A 23,439-nucleotide genomic window follows, 5' to 3' on the forward strand; every position below is an offset into this window, starting at 1 on the left:
ATGCCTGATTATATGGAGATATTTTTAATTCTACTTAATTCAAATCAGAAAGTGCCTGAAGTTTTGGCACCGTTATTCTATTTATTCAGATGTATTAAATATCTCATTAACTATTAATATTATTGCTTTTGTCAGTGAAAAGGTAGTCTAAAGTTTATTGGCCTTCAAGTTCGAGTACCAAGTCACCAATGTCTATCTTCTTCAATAGATTGAACTTTTAAATTCAAAGCCATGTCCTTTTCCTACTCAGTGTATTACAGACAGGCAGCTCTTAGATTTGTTCTGATTATAAATCAACAGATTTGTGGGAAGAAATACTTTGAGATCTTTAAATCAATATGAAAGAACAAAAGTCAGAATAGTCCAATGCTTCTGTCTATGGATGTTTAATTCTCACCAAATTCAACAGTGAGGTTGAGAAGAAATGTTCTCTTAGAAAACCTGGCTAGGAGATGTGGATTTACAAATAAAATTGCATTTAAAGAACAGACCAAACTCTTCAACTAAATGTCTCTCAAAATATGTGTCCTGGGCTTGTGTACTAGAGAATGACTTTTTATCTGTACAAATATGTGACCAAAAGTTGTATTTACGTTTTACCAGGTAAAAGATAGAAGATATTTCATGCTTTCACTTAATATTGCTTATTCTGTGATATATCTTATGTTATGCACATGTGGTACACTAATAAATAGAAATGGTAACTTATTTTATAAGGTATCCTGTAGATGTATGTGAAAAATTGTAGAATCAAGTGTGTGTGAATGGTATGATCTAAACATAGCAAATAACTTGTATTAGTAACCTGGTATTAACAGCCTAATACTTAAATAGCTGAGAAAATTCTTCAAGCTTCAAGACAGAGGTCCAAGTTAAGTCTTACAGAACTGAGAGACAATATTGCTTTATTGAAGATAGGAAGAAATTAAGGAGGAAAGGGAAATGGATCTTCATAGCTATGTTGATTGCTTAATGTTCAAAGATTAAAATATTAGAGAATCAACGATGCCGGGACATCTAAGAAATTTATTAAGGAAGAGGCAAAAATAAATGCTTTAATAGCTCCTATACAAAAGTCTAGAGTCTAAAAATTGTTGTATAATTGAGAATGCAAATGGATGGTTACTTGAATTTTTAATGTATATTTTAATGTGAAGAGAGAAAGGTCTGGAAGGCAAAACCTCAAATCATATTTTTAAAAAAATCTCCGCAGACCTTGCTATGGATTTTACAAAACTTTTGTTTACAGAATATTTGAAAGTTTAAAAATAGTGAATGATACAGTTCTATATTCAAGCTATAAAGCCCATTTCATCAGTAGTATGGGATACAGTTTACAGAGAACTGATGATCCCATTCAGAATCTTTGTTAATAAGAAGGTAGGTGCTAGTCTGTCATATCAAATTTGTTCAGAGTTTGGGGTGACTTACAAAGTTAAGGCTCCCTGTTATGACTTTATAGACATCTGGTAAAATCAGGAGAACATCAGTGGACTTCACTTCAGGCTCCATCTCATTCTTCACCAGCACAGATTTCATCACTCACACCCATCCAGTTCGGATGTATCATGAAGTATCCACTGATTTTTGGTAGTAGCTTTGCTTCCCTTCCAGCTCATCATCGTATTCAGGCATCAGACATCATCCTCCATCTGTGGGAACTAGGAGTCACCACCTTGGAACACAACATTCACCTCCTACAGCCCCCGTTTGTTGTTTTCTGAAATCTAGCCCCCTCATAGGCCTGTGTGTCATGCCAGGTACTGGGCCTAAGCTGTGGCAGTACACGGTTAGTCAACTACTGTGGATTGTGTCTGTCTTGTGTTAAGTGGTACAAGTTTAGCCATTTCTTAAAACTCTATGTAGAAATAGCTTCCCCAGCCAGAGAATGAATAGCAGGCTAACAAACAGGCAGCAAGTGCGAGGCGAAGTGAGACCGTGCTGGCAGATAGTATAGCTTTTGTCCACATGTGACCCCTGTACATCTGAAATGTGTTCAGTCACACCTAAGTGTTATAGGGATCAAATGCCATCTATATTTTTGAAGATCCAATATAAACACAATAATATAAATATCTCAACATTTTTAATTGTTTGACTGCTGATATATTTTGGATGCATTGTATATTTGCAATGAAAAATACAGAAAATAATGGTATTTGATACTTATAAATATAAAATATAAACATATAATAGAGTATTTTAATCTACAGAATAAAAGCTTCCGTTAGATGGTTAAAGTTGAGATTTGGAGAGAATTCACGAACATTTTCTTATACTTTTTAATCGAAGATGGATGGCATTATATATGCCTCCATATAACATATTTTTACATATGCCACCAAGAAACTTCTCTTCTGTTGAGGAAATTAGAGGTGTAGATCTGATAGTTTTGGCAATGTGTCCACTGGGTTAAAGAAGCATGATGGAGAGAGAAAGAACAGATAAAAGGGAAGTCACCAGTGAGGACACGCTGGTGAGCTGTCCCTAGAGAGGAGGAAAGCCATCTGAACAGAGAGGGCGTCACCTCACTGTGAGTGCTGCTCGCCAGAGCGGGCCAGAGCAGCACAACTTTGGGACAATGATTAGGAAGATAGTTTCTCGTTTGACCAGATACAATTGTATATTTTTGTCATATATGTTTTATTATTAGCAGGAGTAGAAAACAGACAGTCCTGTTGGATGGAATAGAAGACAGCCATGATTGGTTATACATCGTTTTTATGACTAACATATTTCAGCACAGCTAGATCAGGCACTGAGCTGTTATCTAAACATTCTTACCGGGAGGCTATAATAACCTCAAGAGTAATTACTTCATTGCCTCTACTTTACAGAAAAAAAAAAGACTGTGGCTCAAGGAAGTTCCACAAATTATCTAAGGCCACACAGCTACTGAGAGGTAGGACTGGGATGAGGATGCCGATTTTGAAGGACCCATTCCCAAGTCTGGGTGACAAGCATTTGATGTTTGGCATCCAGGAAGTGCATATGCGATGATGAAGACAAGAAGAGGAGGAATCAACTAACGCCTAAAGCCTAGCTGCAGGAGAAACAGCATTACTCCAGGGGCTGTGCCAGTGGCAGGGTAGATTCTGCTCAAGAGACAGCCATGGTCCTTTATGCTAGGGTGACAACAGCTATTTTAACAGTTTCATTTCAGTCAATGTCGCGTTTTTTGCTCTGCTTATCCCATGTATCTCACTTGCTAACAAAGACAATTGTTTGTGAGACCAAAAACTCTTTAGGTTCCTAAGACAAAACACATTTACAGATATTTGCTCATTTTGAAGTATGTATGTAGTTTTCTGGCAGTACTGAGTTCCTAAAGTTGATTTAGAAAAACACATCTCATATTCCCAGACTACTAGGTTAGATAGTCTTCTCCATAAAGTCCCGGCCAGGGTTATTTTTGAGCCCATCTGCCTCCTCAAGCAAACAGCATTTTCTGCCACCACCACAAATAGAACACTTGAATATTATTTCTCTATAAATATTTTGTGCTGCCTGTAATTTAAAATAAATCAATCAATAAGTCCAGAATATAGGTTATTTTGTATTACTTAAAACGGCAAGATTTAAAAAGCAGCACAGGACTGAATACAAGTTTGGTTTGCTAAAATTTAGGCAACCCCCCCGAAAACTTCTATAAGCTCTCTCTCTGTGTGTGTGTGTGTGTGTGTGTGTGTGTGTGTGTGTGTGAAACAGTAATGCTGTTCTTCATACTTTTGAAATTGTGTTTGGTCATTATTAAATAGAACCTAAATTTTATTTTAGATGAATTTTCATAATATAACTTTTAGGAGTTACTATTTGAAACAAACATTATTTTTGCCTTTAACAAATGAGCTAATTGACAGTTATGCTTGTAAATCAGGCAAGGCCCGAAATATCTGGAAAGGAATGAAGAAACCATGCCTGTATGCTAAAGGACATAAAAAATATTCCAGTATTTAAATAAACTTATGTGGCATAAAACTGAAGATGTAATTTAAAATTCTGAAAAATGACACTATTGAATTCTGAGACACCAATCCTGAGGTGGGAAGACGTCTTAAAAAGGAAAATATTATTAAAGCTGAGATTTACAGATCGTTACAGTGCAGAGTTTCATATTGCGGATTCCTTCAAACTTTTAGAAGTTTTGTTAAATAATTAAATACAGTTGCTCATTTCATTATCCAACATAGCAAGAAAAATACACATAATGCTCGCAATAACCGCGAAAGAAAGAGAATGGTTATGCCTGGGTGAAATTTTGATTTCAGATATTGGTGGGTGAGGCACTGATATGTATACATCATTAGAAGGTGAGAAAATGCAGAAAATTCATTTCATGACCAAATCTGATGATGAGCTGGAGGTTATTGAGTTATATCAATATTATTTGATATGAAAGTGCCCTCTTTCCATTCTATTAACTATCATTTTAGTCCCCTGTGTAGGAAAGAAGATTTTCCTCTAGGTCAGGAAAACAATGATTAGAGCTGGGTGTAGTATTGCACTTTTGGGATCCCAGTGCTCCAGAGGGAGAGGCAGAGGGATTGCACATTTCAAGACAGCCTGGGCTAAATAGTAATAGTCTGTCTCACACAGAACAAAAGAAGGTGGCAGAAACTCTAATATAAGTGGGAGGGAGGTGGTGAATAAATGGCTCTAGTTTAAATGAATAATTATCATTATTGTTTCTTCATTTTAAGGGACTGTGTCAAACACTGGCATAAGTAACAAGGGTGAGAATGAAATCCTACAGCTAGAAATGACACTGGGAATTATTGTGATTTATATTACTAAATTTCACATTTTCTGATAAAGATCAAGAGACTTTAGGCAGGACTGTGAAGAAAAACAAGAAAATAAAGAAATAGAGATGACAAGTTGGATTTTCAATATGCAAAAAGACACCAATGCTCTTTTGGAATAGACAATTGTGCATGTCTAATTCATCTTCCCACTGAAAATCAAAAATAAAAAATACACATCTGTTATTAAATTAATGCAAGAATAAATTCTCTAACAATGGGGATGATGGTATTATTTACAACCTTTGGAGGAGGGAGAATTGTGGGTAATGTTCCCAAAGTCACCTTGATCAACTGTTCTGGTAAAATTTTACCTTCGAGTATCACTAAAAAGATAAACAAAACTTTCATAGATCATCATGGACAAACAGGATAAAATTCTGGTAAACACAATTTTATATAATCCAGATATAATAGGAAGCTGTAACTCAAAACAAAAATAGTGTTTCTTGTCTTAAAATTAACTTGTGAGTTTTATGTCCATGAAACTGGGTTCAAGTTAGGGAATCAGTGATGTTCTCACACGTAACTTTGGGATATAACTTAACTTTTAGATATATTTAAAAATGGACAGTAAAACTTTAGTATAGTAGATGTAGTTGCCTATATGAAGCATCATGCTTTAAAGATATGGAAATATTTTCTACATAGAAGGAAAAGTGCCTATTTAGACCTGCAAGTACAATTTTGTCTTTAAATTTCTAGTCAACAAAGCTTTTCTTCTTCCTTTTTAGAATAACGAACAAAATATATATATAAATGCTACATCACTGCCAAGGTGAGAACCTTGGTAATGTAGTAGAACATGGATTCTGAACTAGGGTTCAGAATCACAACTTCTGTCTTAATGGAGCTCTTGAGAGACCATGTTGGAGTTTTCTGAGGATGGCATGCCCTTGTGATTAACCGGAACTTTCAATGAACATGGTCTCTCCCCACCTTACAAGGGGAAGATGGACCAACAGGACCCGATAAATGATACTTATAAACATTAGCCCTTAATTCAGACAGTGGCTTACATCTGACTTCATTTATAGACACTGCAGTTCTTATCTTTTTCTCAAATTTTTTAATTGACAATCTGCAACTAGTCAGAACATTAGTAGTCATGTGATGTCCAGAAAGCTAGCTAACAGAGAAAGTGAGCAGCATGATGATCCCCAGACTAGAGAAACTGGATAGTGCCACAAACCCCATGTTTTGTTCCCAAAAGCCTTACGTAAGGATTAATGCTAATAATTGCCAATGTGTGCATATGTTTTCATTTTATGAAAGACATTAAGGAGATTTATTCACACTCCTCTCTTGACAAGCGTATGAAAAGGATAAAGTTGTGCGGTTTGCTTTTTCTGATTCACGGTGACTCTGGGCCGCGTTCTCCCCACTGGTGCTATCTCACTTTCTGCAGCTCCTGTCTGAGCCAGGAGGGCAGGGGCTGCCCCAGCCTGTGCAGCAGTTTTGAGAGCTCCACGTTGTGGTCCCGGTAGTAATTGGAGAGGAAGGTTCTGGCCTGGAAACAAAAAAGACGACTTAAAGGAAGGACTCTCTTAGCTCTTCAATTATCTACACTTTAGAAATATCCTATCCAGTGTGTATCTACAAATTGTTCATTTACTATTTTTCTTTAATCACTCATTTACACATTGAGAAATTCTGACTAAATCATAGATATAAAATAAAGATGCACAAGTGTACCCCGGGAGAGCAAACTGCCATTATGGCACTTAAAGATTTTGAGTTGTAAAATATTTTTGAGAAAAATATTGAAGCATAATAGCAGAGATTGAGATCGTATTAATGCTCAATCAAATGTATTGGAACAAGTATGATAAAACATACAAATTTCATTTAAAAATTATTCCTTATACTAAACATTTTAAAAACATATCTGTCTATAATGGAGTAATGATGTGGGATGTCTTTCTGTATGTGTTACTTTGATTGGTTAATGAATAAAGCTGTTTCGGCCAATGGCTGAGCAGAGTAAAGCAGGCAGGAAATCTGAACTGAGATATAGAAAGGGAGTAAGTGACGTCAAGGAGATTCCATCTGGCTGCCAAAGAAGAAAGATGCCGCTGCTGGAATCTTTCCAATAAACCACAGACTGGTGACGATACACAAAATAAATGGCTCAGTTTAAGATATAAGAGATAGGTAGGAATACACCTAAACTATTGACCAAACTGTGTATTTCTGCATTTTTAATTGGGTCTGAGCAGTTGAGAAATGAGCGAGTGGTCTCCGCCTACAGAGTAAAATTACTGATTATACGTATAATTGGTTACACCATATATTTGAAAATTTTATTCAAGAATTCTCTTTTTATAAACTATTATAAACAATACCTCTTAAGAGTTAGGCTGCCTGGTTATATTTTTAAATGCCGAATAAACCTGAAGAGTTTGACTCTCAAGATCACTTCTATTTTTATGTGCGTGTGTGTAAATGTGTGTGTTTCTGTGTATATTCTCACAGGTACCTGCTAAGGCTAGAATAAGACATTGGATAGGTTGGGGCTTTGCTGGAGTTGCAACAGTGCTCTTACCCACTGAGTTATCATTTCAGACCCTAGATAAATTGATGATTGAATGAATATATATGTGTGTGTGTGTATGTATATATATCGTATGTACTAATGAGTATATATATATATTTGGATTTCTGGAAAATAGAAAATTGTTAACTTGCTTTTCTTCCTGCTATATTCTTCATAAAACTACCCAATAAAGTTACTTTCTTCTGTTTTTTTTTCTGTTTCCCATAAAATTGATCAGTACTTTCATGTGCAAATATTCATAGTGATCAAACATATTTTCCTCTTGCATAGAAATTCTACCAACTCCCCTAAGCTCTTCTCAGCATTTTAAATACAAATAAATTTCTTTCTTCATAAAACTCCCCTAGCAACTTTTGTGTATACTGTGGAAATGGATTTAGGACAATTACATTTCATCTTGGACCATTCGCCACGCATTTCATTATGTTTCTCCCCTTAAAGCAGATGGTGTGCACCTCAAATGGGGAATAAGATGTTTACAGAAGTGGGGATGCTACGCTGATGTTTTGGGCAGATTAAAGTGATTTCTGAAACCCTTTAGAAATTACTGAGTTCAAAAGTAAATTGAGGACTTTCTGGCACTTGTATCACCATGGCAACACATGAAGGATGCATACTGCCCTTGCCTACCTGGCCTTAGGGGAAATGCTCACAATACCTGGCTGGTTTCCATCCACAATTTCTAATACAATACATCTTTCCACATAATAGGATTTCCATTATTTTTTGTCTTTGGAGTTTGGCTTATTATTGTTTTGTGCCTCCACAAATTAGTGACCCTAACTAATTTGTTCTAACTAACTAATACAATGACCAAGCCAATCCTAACTCATCCAATGACCCTAACTAAATTATTCACCCCATAATGAATTTCAGTAGCCATTTTATCCTTCTGTCTTCTGCATTGGCACCAGATGAATGTGTGCTGGTTAGTTTTTGCCACTTCACCCAAACTGGAGACATCTGAGTAAAAGAGAACCTAGACTGAGAATTTGACTCCATCTGATTGGCCTGTAGACACAACTGCAGAACATTTTCTTGACTTCTAATTGATGCCAGGGCGCCCAGCCCACCATGGGAAAAGACAACCCTGGGCATGTTGGCCAGGGCTATAGAAGAATGGTAGCTGAGCAGGCCAAGGATAGCAAGCCAGTAAGCAGCATTCCTCCACCATTTCTGCTTCAACTCCTGCCTTCAAGTTCCTACCTTGCTTGACTTCTTTCAGTGGTGTAGCGTCACCCGGAAGTTGTAAGCGGAAATAAACCCTTTCCTCCTCAACGTTGCTTTTTAGTCAGGATAGTTATCACAGAAACAAAAGTCAAACTAGAACAATGTAGGCTGACTACATGTTAGTAATACTGGTTTTGTTTTGTTTTTTTATAGAATTGCTTACCAAACAATTATTAAGTGCCTTTCAATGTGAGAAAGAGTTGATTTTGGTGTATAATTATAAGTTGAATTCCAACAGGAAACAATTTTAATGACATTTATCAGTTCTTTCTTTCTCTAACAGCTTCTAAGTATGTAAAACGATTGATTTCAAAGACATATCAGCAAAGAAAGATACATGCTTTTCTTCCTGGTTTTCAAACAGCAGTGTATTTTGGCCAGAGTAATTCAAACCAAGCACACATTACCTCTGGATCCATGGGTGGGTATTTTCTTCCTTTACTCTTACCAAGGCATTTCGTCTTTCCTCCTTCCAGGAGCTGACACCAAAAGCCCTTTTGGGGATCAAATCTAAAATATATAAAACATGTGTAACTGCAAGTCATTTTCAGTAAAGAGCCTTCCCAGTCAGATAAAAGAGCTGCACTTTTCTATGCCTGTTGCTTTAATTTCATTCATTTTGACAAATGTTCTGCTGATTTAAGAAATGATAAGAGATATTAAAAATGCTATATTATACTATATGCTTTCAAGTAGTTTTACTGTAAGAGAAAAGGCACAAAGACCTGCAGCAAAATTTTATATTGAAACTCTTAGGTTCTATGCTTTAGCTATGAATCTGTAAAAAAAAAAAAAAAAAAAAAAAGCAAAGGGTTAAATATTAAAGCTTACAGCCTACATATAAAGGGCCTTTGGATACTTTGTTTGTATATGACACGTGATTTCCATGTTAAAATATATTAAAAAGAGTTCTCTGAAATCATTTAATGGGTTCAAATTTCATGTAAGTATACTATTTTGAGTATAATTATAATTAAGCCTTCTAATTTGAAAAACAAATACTGTATTCTATTCTATAGTTACATTTTTAAACTTTCAAAAATAAATAAGAAGGGAGCAAATTAGTATTAATCTGTTTTTATGGTATTTCATTTAATCAATCAAGTGAACTTGGAGATATTTCATAATTAAAAAAATTAAAATATTCAATTATATCACATTGTGCTTAGAAAGAATGAACTTTTCCTACTTAAGAATAATATTTGTTTAAATGGATAACTATGTCTTGTAAAAATTTTAAAAATGTGTAAACATTTTAAATGTAAAGACATCATAATGTCTTCAGATACGAGACATAGGCATTCTAGCTGGTAAGTGGAATGTAGCCCTTTTCTTGCCTGTTGTTGAAGGCAGGTGATCCTGTCGGCGAATCTCATAGCGGTATCTGTACTTAACTCTCTAGCTGTCACTTGCCACGCAGCTCGAGATGTCTAACCTTCAGACTGGCCAGATACCACATTTAAATCTGTATAGATCTGACACCTTGCCATGGTGATAATGAGACATTTCATGACACAGCTATTTTAAGAAAATCAGTATGCATTTTTCAGGGTAGAACACTGCGCTAATAGTAACCTGTTCAAAAACACAGTTCCTGGAAATAATCATTAAAAGAGAATGTCAAGGGTGTGGAGGAACGCACCTGGAATTGCTGAAATCCATTCTATGCCGAGGCAGAGTACCTGAGTCGGACGTTGGTGTGTTTCTGATACCACCTCTTTGCACTTATAAAATCCAAGCATTAAACCACCCTTTTCTGAAGAATATATTGCTGTGCTTACTAAAGTCTAACAGACTAAGTTTATAATTCATATTCATATTCTCACCAGACTATGACTTTCCTAAAAAGACAAACAAAAACAAACCAAACAAAACAAAAAACAAAAACAAGAAAACCAAGGCAGGAACTTGGATTTTCTATGTGATCTTCAGCACATTAGGTGTTATAGCTTTATTAGTGCCATAATCCTTGGGACTTTCCAGTGGAAACGCAGTACAGAAAACAGTGTAATATATAAATTACAGCCAGTTGTAGATTGAGATCTGCCATGTGACTGACACTGTAGTGACTCACAGGTTTTGTTTAGTTTTTTTGTTTGTTTGTTTGTTTGTTTTAGGTAAAAGTGCTGAGAAGCCATGGTTGCCAGTGCTGAAAACTGAGTGTGGTTGATCTTGGGGACCATCAAGGCTCAGAGGATGCCATGGGTTTCAAATGTTTCCGTCGATGAAAACAAACCATTTCAAGAAACAGAAGGGTAGACCACACAATTCTGCTGTTGCTAGTATAATTTTCCAGGCACTACTTTCTTTGTTAAACAGGAGAATTAACTTAATTAAAACCGTGGAAAGTGAACAAGGTCATAATCAGAAATGTTTCCCTTGCTTTCTCAGCAAAGGAACAGCCTGCTTGCTGTTAATGAGAGGCTCTTTCTAGTTCTTTGTGGGTCAAATATCCAAGATCTTGGCCAATCCGAAGAAGAAACCATTGCCATCAACATGTCTGAAACCTCTCCAGTTCACTGCCTAGTTTCTCAAGCATGTGGAGAACACCGGTGCCCACTATCAGCACAACCAGTCAGCCAGGTAGAATTTGGGGTTAAAACTTCAAAATTTATATTTCCCTTGTCATTTCCTGCTGTTGCTATGTTAATCATAAAGCCAGAAAACACACACACACACACACGTACACGCACACACAGAGAAATGGCATTTTACAGTTCCAATCAGTCCCACTAAGTCAGTGAAGAACAAGAATATGTCTACTGCAGTGTCCAGTCAGACTGATCAGCCACTCACCAGTGTTCCAAGAAGCAATTCCATTTTGTAAAAGACAAATAAAGGACAAGAGCAGGAGGGATTTCACAGACAGTGCCTGGCACATGCCAACCTTCCTACAAAGCATCTTGACACCTTTGGTTACAGCCAGTTGCAGATAAATTGGACTTTGGAAGAGCCCTGCTTGCAGATACTATCCTTGACTCTGGGACCTGGAAGAGAAGCAGGGCTGTAGCTTTGACCCAATCAGATCCCTAGACGCTGACAGAAACTCTAATGCTATTTTATTACTATGGTTGCAACTTGGTTACAAAGGGAAGAATGTGTGGCTTGTTTTGTGTAAAGTCAAATGTCTGAGAATTTCTGTTGAGTACTAACAAGATAAGAAAAATGAAAGAATGTACCAAATAAGAAGGGAAAATTTAAATTTATCGCTATGGGACTTGCTCCATGCATAAAACATGGAAAAGGTTTGCATTTTTGTGGCTCAGCAGATGTTTTAGAAAGATGAAGCATAATTGACTGGGATGTAAAGTTAATTAGTTGCAGAATATTTTGTTGCCCTGGGCCCATTCCTCTAACACCATTGCACCTGAAATTTGCTTCTGCACATATGTGATCTCTTTTATGGCAAGAGGGAAATTTTCCTTAGTTTCTTTCCTGACCTATTGTTAGAGAGACCTGATCCATGCTGTTCAGGTTGTACTTGTACATGTTACCAATTAAAATCAAGATACATCAGTAGTCAAGTGGATAAGAGAAGACAGAGTCATTTCCAGCCTGAACTTTCCAATCTGCTCCCTGTGTATCACAGGTCTTCTTCTAGTTTTCATTAATTTCCCAAGAGGAAAAACAATTTGGCCTGCTGTGTGAAATGAGATAGGGACATCAGCATCTCAATGGCCCTCAGTATTTTCTGCCTCAGGATGAGAATGTTTAACTGTGTGAAGTCAAACTACAATGCTAGTAACAAAGCTGAGGTGTCCGGAACCATGCCGACAACATCTTCCCTTTCTGGGTAGTGTAAGGTCTCAGGGTAAGCTGTGTGTTTTTTTTGTTCTGCACAACAAGTGTTTTAAATTGGAACTTTGTTCAGACTGGGGAATGAGCCATCCTGAATACTGAAGGTCATTTTTAAACATACGGCTCTTGTGACCCTGACTGTTTGGGTTCCTATTATTTGTATTGTATTGCTAACTTCATAGATGCTACATCTAATAGACTGATTTTCTCTAGGTTATATCAATTCATTGTTGTATGGTTTTATTTTAACAGTCATAAAATTGTGAACATAAGATTCAAAACCTCTTCAAATAATTGTTAAACAACTTTTAGGACATGAGTTGGCTGACATTTGACTTCATTTATTATGCCAAGCATCACTACAATGCTTAAATTTTGTGATAGGTGAGATATATTAAAATCCATATATTTTGTACTTGTTTATAAACTCTCCTTCATAAGTATGGCTTTATAGGTTTATTGAGCCATAAGCAACTATTTGCAGTAAAAAAGGGACAGAACCATTACCTAGGCTAATGCTGAGAAGGGCAAGATATGCCAACATCAATAACTGTTAATGCAAAACACATTATGGGAAGCTTTGTCTGCTCAATCAACAGGGGCATGCCTTGTGCGACTGCTATTTCCATGTGTAGGTAAGAACTTCATTAGGATTGTTTTAGCGGATAAGGAAAAACCCAATCTCATTACTGCTTTTCCTGTCCCTCCATTACCCTCTATAATTGTCTAATTGCTGAGTCTAATCTTCTGTGAACTGGGAAATTATATAATCAGGCTTGTTAGAATTTCGTCTAAAATTTAATAGGCTTTATATCAGAACTTGGGGGAGCCTTTTATGAGTAGAGTACATGCCCTTTTAAAGTGTGTTTCAGCTGCTTGGAGTGCTTCTTTTTGTTAACTTATTTACCCCATTATAAAATAACTTGAATAGATAATTCTGTCTTCCCAAGATGAAGGCCACATATGTTCTATTCCTCATGTCCTTTTGTAATACAGCATGGCCCTCCTTGCCAAGAGAGAGGGTTGCATCTCCATCTTTTGAATTTGGACTTGGTTCACTGATTGTTGTGACCAACAGAACAAAGAAAGCATGAAGCAAATTTTGTGGCTGTCAAGTCTAGGTCACAGCAGCCACGATCACATGATCCTTCTGCTGTATATTCCTTCTTAGAATACAACTAGTTTATTGTGCAAACGCCGAGGACAGAGAGAAGCTACATGTAGAGTCTTCAAGCTACTGAATTCAGTCTTTGACTCAGTGGCCAAAGATGTGAGTGAAGAAGCCTCCAGACAATTTCATTTGGCCATGTGAGTCATAACCAGATACTCAAGTCTTCCCGATGGTGATCTTACATATCAATGGGTAGAAATGAACCAGTCTTCAGTGATTCCTTTCTACTCTCTGACCTACAAAACCCACGATACCATATGGCAAAAGGGCTGCCATCATATGTGTTAGCTTTAGTGATGGTTTGTAATGCAACAAGAGACTATCACACTGTATTTGGCTTTTAACATTCTAATAAATGGAGAATAAACATTGTTGTGTAATGGTTTCAGTGAGGCTAAATCTTTCCATCTTGAAGGTAAACTTCTTAAGACATGGGATGGGAAAAGTGAGATGAAACAACATGACACTTTAAAACAGGATGTTTATGGGGAGGGGGCATGAAATAAACAACCCAAAAGAGCTACAGGAAGTCCCCGAAACTGAGCAGATTCACTAGGTGCCTCTTCCCCCCAAAGTATATAAACAATAAAATCTTCTGAGCATGGCTGTCAGAGGGGCTTATCTGCTTGAAGACTCAGACCAAGACGTCTGACAGAAGCAGAGACCGGAGAAACAGCATGGACAAAGAGGTACCAGTCAAAGTAACCAAATCAAGCAAAGAACAACTGGGCTGCCTGCAGGAGGCTCAGGAACCCTAAGCACCAGGAACAGACACCTCTAACCTGTAGAACTTCCTGCAGGCAGTGGAGTCTGCTCCAGGTTTCTAGCTTTTTTCAGGTGTGCTGGGACAGATGGTTAGTGGTAGCAGTTGTCTTTGAGTTACTTCTGTTCCTCCATTAACCACAATAAAGTACAATGTTTCACCCAAATAGACTTTAGTGGTATGTGTAAGTTTGTCTGTTGTTTGTTCCCTATCTGGGATAAGTAGATGTTTACTCATATCTCCCCAGGAATAATATCACACAAACAAACTAAATGCACTTCCCCAAATCAGTCTGAAATACTCTTCACTGTCTCACAGGAAATGATGAATGTCCAGGTTTCACTTCTCTTCTGTTATGTTTTTGTTTGTGTGTGTGTTTGTCTGTTTTGTTTTCAAGATAGAGTTTCTTCTGCATATCCCTGCCTGTCCTGGAATTTTCTCTGTAGAAATGGCCCTGAACTCAGGCATCAGCCTGCATGTGCCAGGATTAAAGACATGTGCCACCATCGCAGAACCGTGTTTCACTTATAACTTGCTCTGAGAGGACAAGTCATTTTCACCTTTGTGACTTGAGTTTTTAGGACACTGTACACCAAGTACACATATAGGATATCTAAACAAACCCATATTGGAGGAAAGCTCAAAAATGAGATTTATCTTAATATAAAATACCTATTATACTTTATAATGTAAAGTATTCCTGTTATTCATAAAGAGACAACTTATGAGTAATGAGAATATTTCTTTGTGTCTGAGTGGCAGAATGATGCATAAACTCATAGCTAGTATAAATGATGCTACATACATACAGACCAGTGATAATTTATGATGGCAAATGATGGAAGTGAGATCAAGCATGAGAATCAGCTCACGTTAGTGCTTCGGAGTAATTATAATGAGGTGTAACTCCTAAAAACTTCTGGACTTCATCCATCACAGTCGCTGGGTCAGATCTCAGCTGTTGTCCATCAATAATTAGCAACTGCAAAGCCAAAAATAATCACTTATGAAGAGCAAAACCGAATTAAATCGACCAAGCTGCCCCTCTTGACCTGGTATGGCATTAATAAATCAGGTCACTTTGAACGAGAAGAAAAAATGCACTACATAGAATGCATTTAAATGTGGTTCTTTTTGCTTCTTTCCTAACTAGTAATAGATAAAATTTTCCATAGAAATTGTTGCTGTGCTGGTGAATGAACTCAGTTTATTTTTACCAGAAGCAAATGCAAATGTCTGTTGCTTTGGGATTGTAGTATGCCCAGAGGTTTCCCATCTCTAGTGTGTTACCAGTCAGCTATCATGTCTAATCAATGCCATCACTAACCTTGAGGCCAATGGCTCAAGAGTGACCACTAAGGTGAAAGTCTCCGGTCTATTCTTACAAACCATGACTGAGAGGAAAATGTTTGCTCCTGACTTTCTCACATCAGGTCACTGCTGGAGAATGGGAAACTTGCCCAAGGGGATGTTTAAAGAGAGTGTGAATACCTGTTCCCTTGGAGCTTAAATTGCCCCCGAGGCTGAAATGAAGAACATGAAGGATGCTTTTCTCAAATCTTACTATGGTTCTGTCCCATGTCTGCTAAGGCTCTTCTCTTTATGGTCATCTAGTCGAAGAGCCTCTTCTTTCCCAATAAGGTTCTCAGATAACAGAATCACAGCAGGAATTCACGTGGATACTTCTACAAAGTATCTGGCTAACTGGCTTCTCTACTATTTGTTGAGAATTTTCAATTATATGACATTTCTTTTGGAAAAACGTATTTCTTAAAACCAACTACTCATCAAAAAAGTCTTCTTTGGATGTGCTTCAGAGCCATCTAGCTACCCTGAAAGGTATTAGTAAAGTAAAAATATGTAAAAATTCGCAGTTCTTATTGTCTCTATTGTAAACTGTTACCTGCGTGTCAGTGCAACGCAATCATAACACGATAAATGAAAACTAATTTCATACCATTACCTGGGAAGTAGCAAAGTAGGTCAGCCATCTTTCGATGTGCACTGCATACCACCCAGGTACCAGACACCTCCTCTGTAATGTTTTTAAATCAGTTGGGGCCCAAGGTCCTGTTGTGATGACTTCATAGAAATTGAACCTCAGGGCAGCTGGATCTTCATGGGATCGTTGGTGCTTTAAAGGAAAAGCAAAGTGTAGGATTATATTTATTTTAAATTTTGTGTGTGTGTATATCTGTGCATTTGAGAGAGTGTGCTCTCACAGAATATCAAGTGATATGCGGACATATTTGGTTTTGTTTCTTGTTTGTTTGTTTGTTTTGCTTTTAAAACCTGTAGCTCAAAGGCAGAGACAGAATGAAAGGATTTCCTACAAGGGTCTGATTATAAATGAAAATAGGTTAGAGATAAAATTTAAGCTTGATAAGCTGGAATTGAGATAGGTATGGTCTCACACATTGCTTGGCCTACTGTGTCTTCCCAGCTCCTTCTGGGGGCTTCTCGGTGTGCCAGATTCTATGAATGCAGACACCTCAGATCCTGATTCCTAACCATTGCTTAGATGTCCTATTCAAGTTGAGGATGTTCAAAGTGCTTTTGCTCTCTCTGGCTCTTCACCAAATACTATTTCCCTCCTGATTTTCAGTACCAAAGCCTAGGAGTCTTTCCCACAAAACTATCATTTGGCAAAATATCAGAGCCTAACTAAAGAGACAAATTTAATAATGCAGATGTTCAAAAGATATTAGTCTCATCCCTAGAGCAGCAACAAAAGGAGCGATAGTTTGGAATATAAAAAGGCTGTGAGGCATAATTGTTGTCTTTAAGGAAATGAAACCTAGCATGAGAGGCAGTGGAACAACAGATCACATCAAAGTCATACATTTAACTGATATTTAAGAAATTTCTTGATGGTGACAACCATGCCAATAGAGGAATAACTTAGACTACAAATGAAGGAAACTTTAATAATGGTCAAAGCTTTTGAGCCAAATGTTTTTTTTTTGTTGTTGTTTTTTTTTGGTTTTTTTTTTTCTTGGTTTTTTCGAGACAGGGTTTCTCTGTGGCTTTGGAGCCTGTCCTGGCACTAGCTCTTGTAGACCAGGCTGGTCTCGAACTCACAGAGATCCGCCTGCCTCTGCCTCCCAAGTGCTGGGATTAAAGGCGTGCGCCACCACTGCCCGGCGAGCCAAATGTTTTTTGAGCCAAAAAAATTTCAATAATTGTAGAATAAGCAAACAAACAGGGAAGATAGAAGCAGAAAAGGCAAGGAAAGACAAGGTGCATCAGGTGTGCGCATATAAATAAACTGGTGTTGCATAAATCTCAAAGTCAATATGGAGAAAAGTCTAAACCTGGAGAAAGGATGGCAATATACAGGGCCTGGTATAGGGCAATAACTGTTTTATTATTATTATTATTATTATTATTATTATTATTATTATTATTATTTTTAAGTAAACTTTACATGTAAATTATTCTAGAAAGCAAATGTGATTTAGTGAGGGGTCAGAGATCAAGAGAGGAAAGCAGCTGTCTGATAAGTGAAGCTAATATTTTGCTGTATGCATCAAGTCGAATTCATGCAGATTACGTAATCAGTCTAAACAGCAAAACATGCAGAGATTCCATAATCGGGAAAAAACTGTAAACGTGTGGGGGGTGAATATTAATAGAGTACAGCAGGGCTAAAATTCTGTTCTAAGCAGTGACAAGAGTGTGCTCAATCTTCTCTTATTGACTTATATAAGTTTAGCGTCAAATTTTCTTTCTATCCCTGCAACTAAGATTAGCATAAAAATATGACCGGAAAGTCACAAAGGAACATATTTTATGGAAAAAATAGCACTTTGGTTCCTCTGTGAGTTCCATTATCAAAATGTGGGGTAGAAATTACAGTGGCAGGTGACATTCCTGCTGCTTTCTGGCTTACACCTGCTGAGCTGCAGATTTACGGTCCTTACTGAAAGGACGGGTCTAGCTAAGAATTAGGCTACATTATTTTGAAATGTGGAACACATTGGGGCCTTAGCTTCAGCAATACAGGCAATAAAAAGTATTATCAGAAAAAATAATCCCCTTAAATCTGTGTATCCAAAGAATTTATTTTGAAAGTAGTCACAGATAAGCACTGTATTATGTAATTCTATTTTATTCAAGTGATTTAATCTATATAGAACATTTTTTTTATTCTCTCCTAAATGGATTACATATTCAGCATTCTCACAATATCTGAATTTAAAAATTTTAATTAAAGTTTATATCTCAGTATTTTGATAGCTTTTAAAATTAACTTTATTATAAAAGCCATTCAAATAAAAAACTTCACGCACCCAAATTAATCAGACTCAAAGTCTTTACCTCTTAATGGACTTCTATACAGTTAGAATAGGAATTCTGAAGCGGTGGGACTTCCTATTGGATTTTACACTTTCAGTATAGAATATATTTTATGTGCTTATCTACCACCAAAACTGAAAAATCCATGACAGAGTTAGAAATAGAAAAACAATTATCTTTTTATCCTCTTTCATGACTCACATTCCTTGCCTACATTTAGTCTTCCTATATCCTCTAATATTTAGTCATTCTTGTTCACTTTTCTACGTGTTGTACATTATGTTCTGGTTAGTTCTATGTAAACTTGACACAGGATAGAGTCTTCTGAATAAAGAGAACCTCAACTGAAAAATGTCTCCATAAGGTCTGGCTGAGGTGCATCTTCTTAGTTAATCATTGTTAGGAGAGGGTTCAGCCCATTGTGAGTTATGCAATCCCAGGGCTGTAATCTTAGGCTCTATTAGAAAAGACTGAGAAGACCAATGTAGAGCAGTCCTCTATGGCCTCTGCATGAGGTTCTGGCCCTGTTTGCATTCCTGATTTTCAGTGATGAACAGTGCTGTGGAAGCAAACATAAGCCAAAATAAATCCTTTCCTCTCCAAGTTGCTATTGGTCATGGTGTTTCATCACAGCAGTGGCAACCCTCACTAAGACAAAACTGTATATAAATTATTGGTAGTATTTAAAAGAAATGGATTTATCTTGCTTTGCCTTATAAGTTATCATTATAAGACAAAATATAAAATGATCTGAAATATAAATGATATAACTGAGAGTCGATAAGAATATTGCTCACTATGAGATCACTGTGGATTTTTTTTAAAAGAAAATCCTTTGTAAAATATCTCTCTGCTGGTTTCTATTCAATTTCCATTGTTTTTTAGGCTACTTCATTTTTTTCTTATTCTACAAAACTCAAAGTGTATTAATGCTTGTATATAATTAATTTTAATATTCCTATAGCTTTTTAGCTAAAATATTTCTTTATTCTTCCAAAATATTACACATAAATACAACATATCTTGCTCTTTACATCTCTTACCTCCCAACATACATTTTTTCTTTGACTTCTTCCTTCCAATTTCATGTCTTCTTTCATATTTATTTATTTTTTAATCCACTGAGTGCAGTTAGTGTTGCACAAATGCACGTGAGTGCTGCAGTCATCCTCTGGCGCAAACTCAGCCTACCAGTGGCTGCATGCCTAAAGAGAAATGACTCTCCCTTCCCTGGAAGCCATCAATTGTCAATAGCTTCTCAGCGCTTTCGAAGGCCCTCCCCAATCTCTGCTGAAATCATCGCTGCCTTGATCTGTGCAGGTCTTATGCAGGGAGCCACATCTAACGTGACCTCGTGCGTGCAATAGCCATGCCCCTTCCAAAAGATGATATTTCACAGTATTCTTTGTGTTTTCTTTCTAATTATATTATCCAGCTTTATGCTTTGAAAATACATTTCTATTTATTAAGGAATTTACCACAAATGTCTCATCTGGCATTTATAATCAATTACAAAATTGATTATCCATTTGTTTTTCTACTGTGTCTTTAATCTTTTCTCTTTGGAATCTTTTTGTCTTAATTCATGTGACCACCACCATGAAGTGTTTTTTCTCTAAGGCTACTTCTTCTCATATGTAATAACCATATGTTTTATTTTTTTTCATCAGAGTTATATCTGTGAGTTTTTAGCAGTGGCTACCATGATGCTTTTTTCTACACTTTTGAATTGACCAAAGCCACATAGTTTGGTTCTTTCAACCCGATTGTTAAGGGCCACACTTTCTGCCACATCATTTAGTTCAATTAAAGTGACTCAGACCTATTTTGTCTACTTGTCTAATTTCTTAGTTACTCTAGCACTGTCGTCACAACCTGGACTTGCCAGCATTGTCTTCTCTTGCCCTTGGAGTCTTTATGTTCACAATGGTTCCTTCAATTCATCTTTCTGAGTATTTTTCATCAGTAAACTCTCTCTGATGTGATTTCATTATTTCTGTTTCTCAAGATGCATGGCTCTGATTTATAAATTCCTGTCTCTAGTTTGGAATTTCCTTCCACAGTTTATATGACTGACTCTATTATACATATTATCGTAAGGATCTACACATTATGATCATTTCCATAACTCTGACATTCTCATTGTCATCCTCACCTGTTTTCTAGCACCCACAACCTCCTCTTTCCTTCTCCTGCACTTCCTGCATGTCATTGTAGGCTCATCATTCAGCTGCCCAATGTGACAGAAACTTTATTTATTCTTGAAACTTCTTCATCAAGCTCTGCTAATTTTTATCTCTAGGCTCATACTATTTTATATTCTCTTTAGTGTCTACTATATAGCTTTATCTACTCTCTATTTCTTTTTTCTATCTTTTTGCTTTTCTTTTTTCTTTATATTGATTTTTATTGAGCTCCACATATTTCTCTGCTCCCCTCTCTGCCTCTCCCTTCCCCTTCAACCCTCTCCCAAGGCCCTCGTGCTCCCAATTTACTCAGGAGATCTTGTCTTCTTCTACTTCCCACATAGATTGGATCTATGTATGCCTCTCTTAGGGTCCTCACAGCCCACAAATCACAATTACAGAGAACCTACTCTCTATTGCTTAGTAATACTATGGTAATAGCTTTGAGGTTGATATCTCTGAATGGTCCTTTGAATCATCTAATCTATGCTTTAAGTACCAGATTTGATGATGCTTTCTAAAGAAAACATTGTTGCAATTTTGTCAGTTACTCTGATGGCAATCCTAATGGATTTCAGACTCAACTTTTTAAGCCTCCATCTGGGTTTTCTTTGGGGCCACAATGGTATTGCCATTAATACTTTACATGGGGAATGAGTTTTTATAGTCAGAGTACTTCATTTATAGTAATACTCTTTTTACCATTAGCCTATCCTCCATATACTTGATGCTTACTCATCCTTAAGTTTTATGCCAAAGTTCATTTGGACTCTATAGAGTGTTCTCAGCATACCTTTACTGAGTTCCTCAAAGCACCCTAATAAACAAATGCTAATTGCATATTGTTATGTATAAAACTAGGATTAAAAACACATTCATTAACATTTTATTAATTAAAATTTTATTAAAAAAGCATCACAATATTCAAATATATATGGATGTACATTTACTTTATCTTTTGCTATTATTTTATAAATAGAGCTTCAATGTACCTAAACATTTGTCCATCCCTTTGAAATTTTCCTTATGATCAATTCCAAAGTCAGTAATCACAACAGAAAGGATTTTTAACCTCTCTATTGTGTTATTATCATTTGTTTTCAGAAAATATCCAAATACATTTTTAGTGAAATATTTGAGAACTTTATCATTACATCTTGCCAACAAACATATATAACAGAGTCTTGTCACTTTATTAACAAGGTATGACATTTTAATGTATATTTTATGACCTCCAAGTTGGCCATTTTTACATAAACTGTTGAGTGCTTATATTTAATGTATAGGTTTCTGTTTCCTTTGCTTACTTGATACTGATATTAGTATTTATTCTTTTAACACGTTGGAAATCATGTGTAAATTAAAGCACAAAGTAATTAAAGATAGACTCATTAGATACTGACAATTAGTTTGAATACATTTTGACAGACCAATATTTTAAATGTTTTTATGATTTAGGAAATATATTAAGGCTTTTATTTGTTTATTTCTGTTTGTTTGGCTGTTTGTTGAGAAAGAGTTTCTTTATAGGCTCTCCTATAACTAGCTAACTAGACTGGCTACACCAGACTGGCTTTGAACTCACAGCGATTCACCTGCTTCTGCCTCCTAAGTGCTGATATTGAAGATGTGTGCCACCACTGTAAAACTACTTATTGCAGTTTTGTGATTTTGTTGTTTGAAATTCATTTACCAATTCTGTATGAGTTAAATATTTAGCTCTTTATAGTTGACTAAAAGGATACATAGATGGATAGGATGGATAGATAGATAGATAGATAGATAGATAGATAGATAGATAGATAGATAGATAGATAGATCAACAGGCAGGCACAATTTCTGGTTTAGGCTTATAGATGGATAGATGGATGGATGGATGCATAGATAGATAGATAGATACATAGATAGACAGATCGACAGACAGGCACAATATTTGGTTTAGGCTTAGATATTTTTACATTTGACCCTTTAGTATATCTGGGTTTTATTTAATGATAAAATCAACTACATCTGAATTTTCTCAGCACTACTTTTCTTCATTCATACCTGGTACCAAGAATATGCCCTGTCCGAGGGGTCAATGAGAATAGTAATGATCTTGGCTTTGGGAACAAGAGATGCAGCTCTCTTGGGAGCCTCTTCTGAGTGGAAGTAGTTAGCACTCTTTTCAAATAGGAAATCACTGGTAATGTTGGAAGGTGTAGGAAAAAAGTCCATATACCTGCAGGTAAGAAAAGATGATTAATTAATCTGGGCAGTATTTTTATTATTTGCCATCCTCTGAATAGGAGGAATTTGGACAGGTCTTACATTTGTTTGCATCAAGTTCAAATTAGTGTATAATAAAATCACTCAAACAGTCACCATGCTGTGCACTTCTGATGTGAAAGCAACCCAGAATCTTATGTACTTATTACTTATTTAAGGCAAAGGAAACAGCAAGATAGATTAAGTGAGTTAGTAATGATTGGATAATATGGTGGATTTGAGCTGGTATTCTCTGCTGTCACAAACCAAATCTAAAATTACAGATTATGCCTGTAATATGCAATATTGTTCCAACTTGCCTGACTGATATTTTAAACTGTAAATGTGTATTTGCAAATTTTAATGCTAAGGTTCTTAAAGTTAAA

At 36.3% G+C, this 23,439-nt stretch overlaps 1 protein-coding gene across 1 annotated transcript in view; it reads right to left on the reverse strand.

The window, feature by feature from the left end:
• Window positions 1-2,631: 2,631 nt before the first annotated feature.
• Window positions 2,632-23,439, reverse strand: part of Ndst4 (N-deacetylase and N-sulfotransferase 4) — a 267,713-nt gene continuing 246,905 nt past the window's right edge. Inside the window, exons 10-14 of the mRNA XM_075981451.1 lie at window positions 22,853-23,027; window positions 16,285-16,455; window positions 15,194-15,303; window positions 8,997-9,099; window positions 2,632-6,312 (exon numbers count right to left, since the gene is read on the reverse strand). Coding sequence (XP_075837566.1) covers window positions 6,193-6,312; window positions 8,997-9,099; window positions 15,194-15,303; window positions 16,285-16,455; window positions 22,853-23,027 — 679 coding nt within the window. The 3' untranslated portion in view covers window positions 2,632-6,192. The remainder of the gene's footprint in view (window positions 6,313-8,996; window positions 9,100-15,193; window positions 15,304-16,284; window positions 16,456-22,852; window positions 23,028-23,439) is intronic.

Source organism: Microtus pennsylvanicus, chromosome 7 (assembly GCF_037038515.1).
Source record: "Microtus pennsylvanicus isolate mMicPen1 chromosome 7, mMicPen1.hap1, whole genome shotgun sequence".
Taxonomy (NCBI): domain Eukaryota; kingdom Metazoa; phylum Chordata; class Mammalia; order Rodentia; family Cricetidae; genus Microtus; species Microtus pennsylvanicus.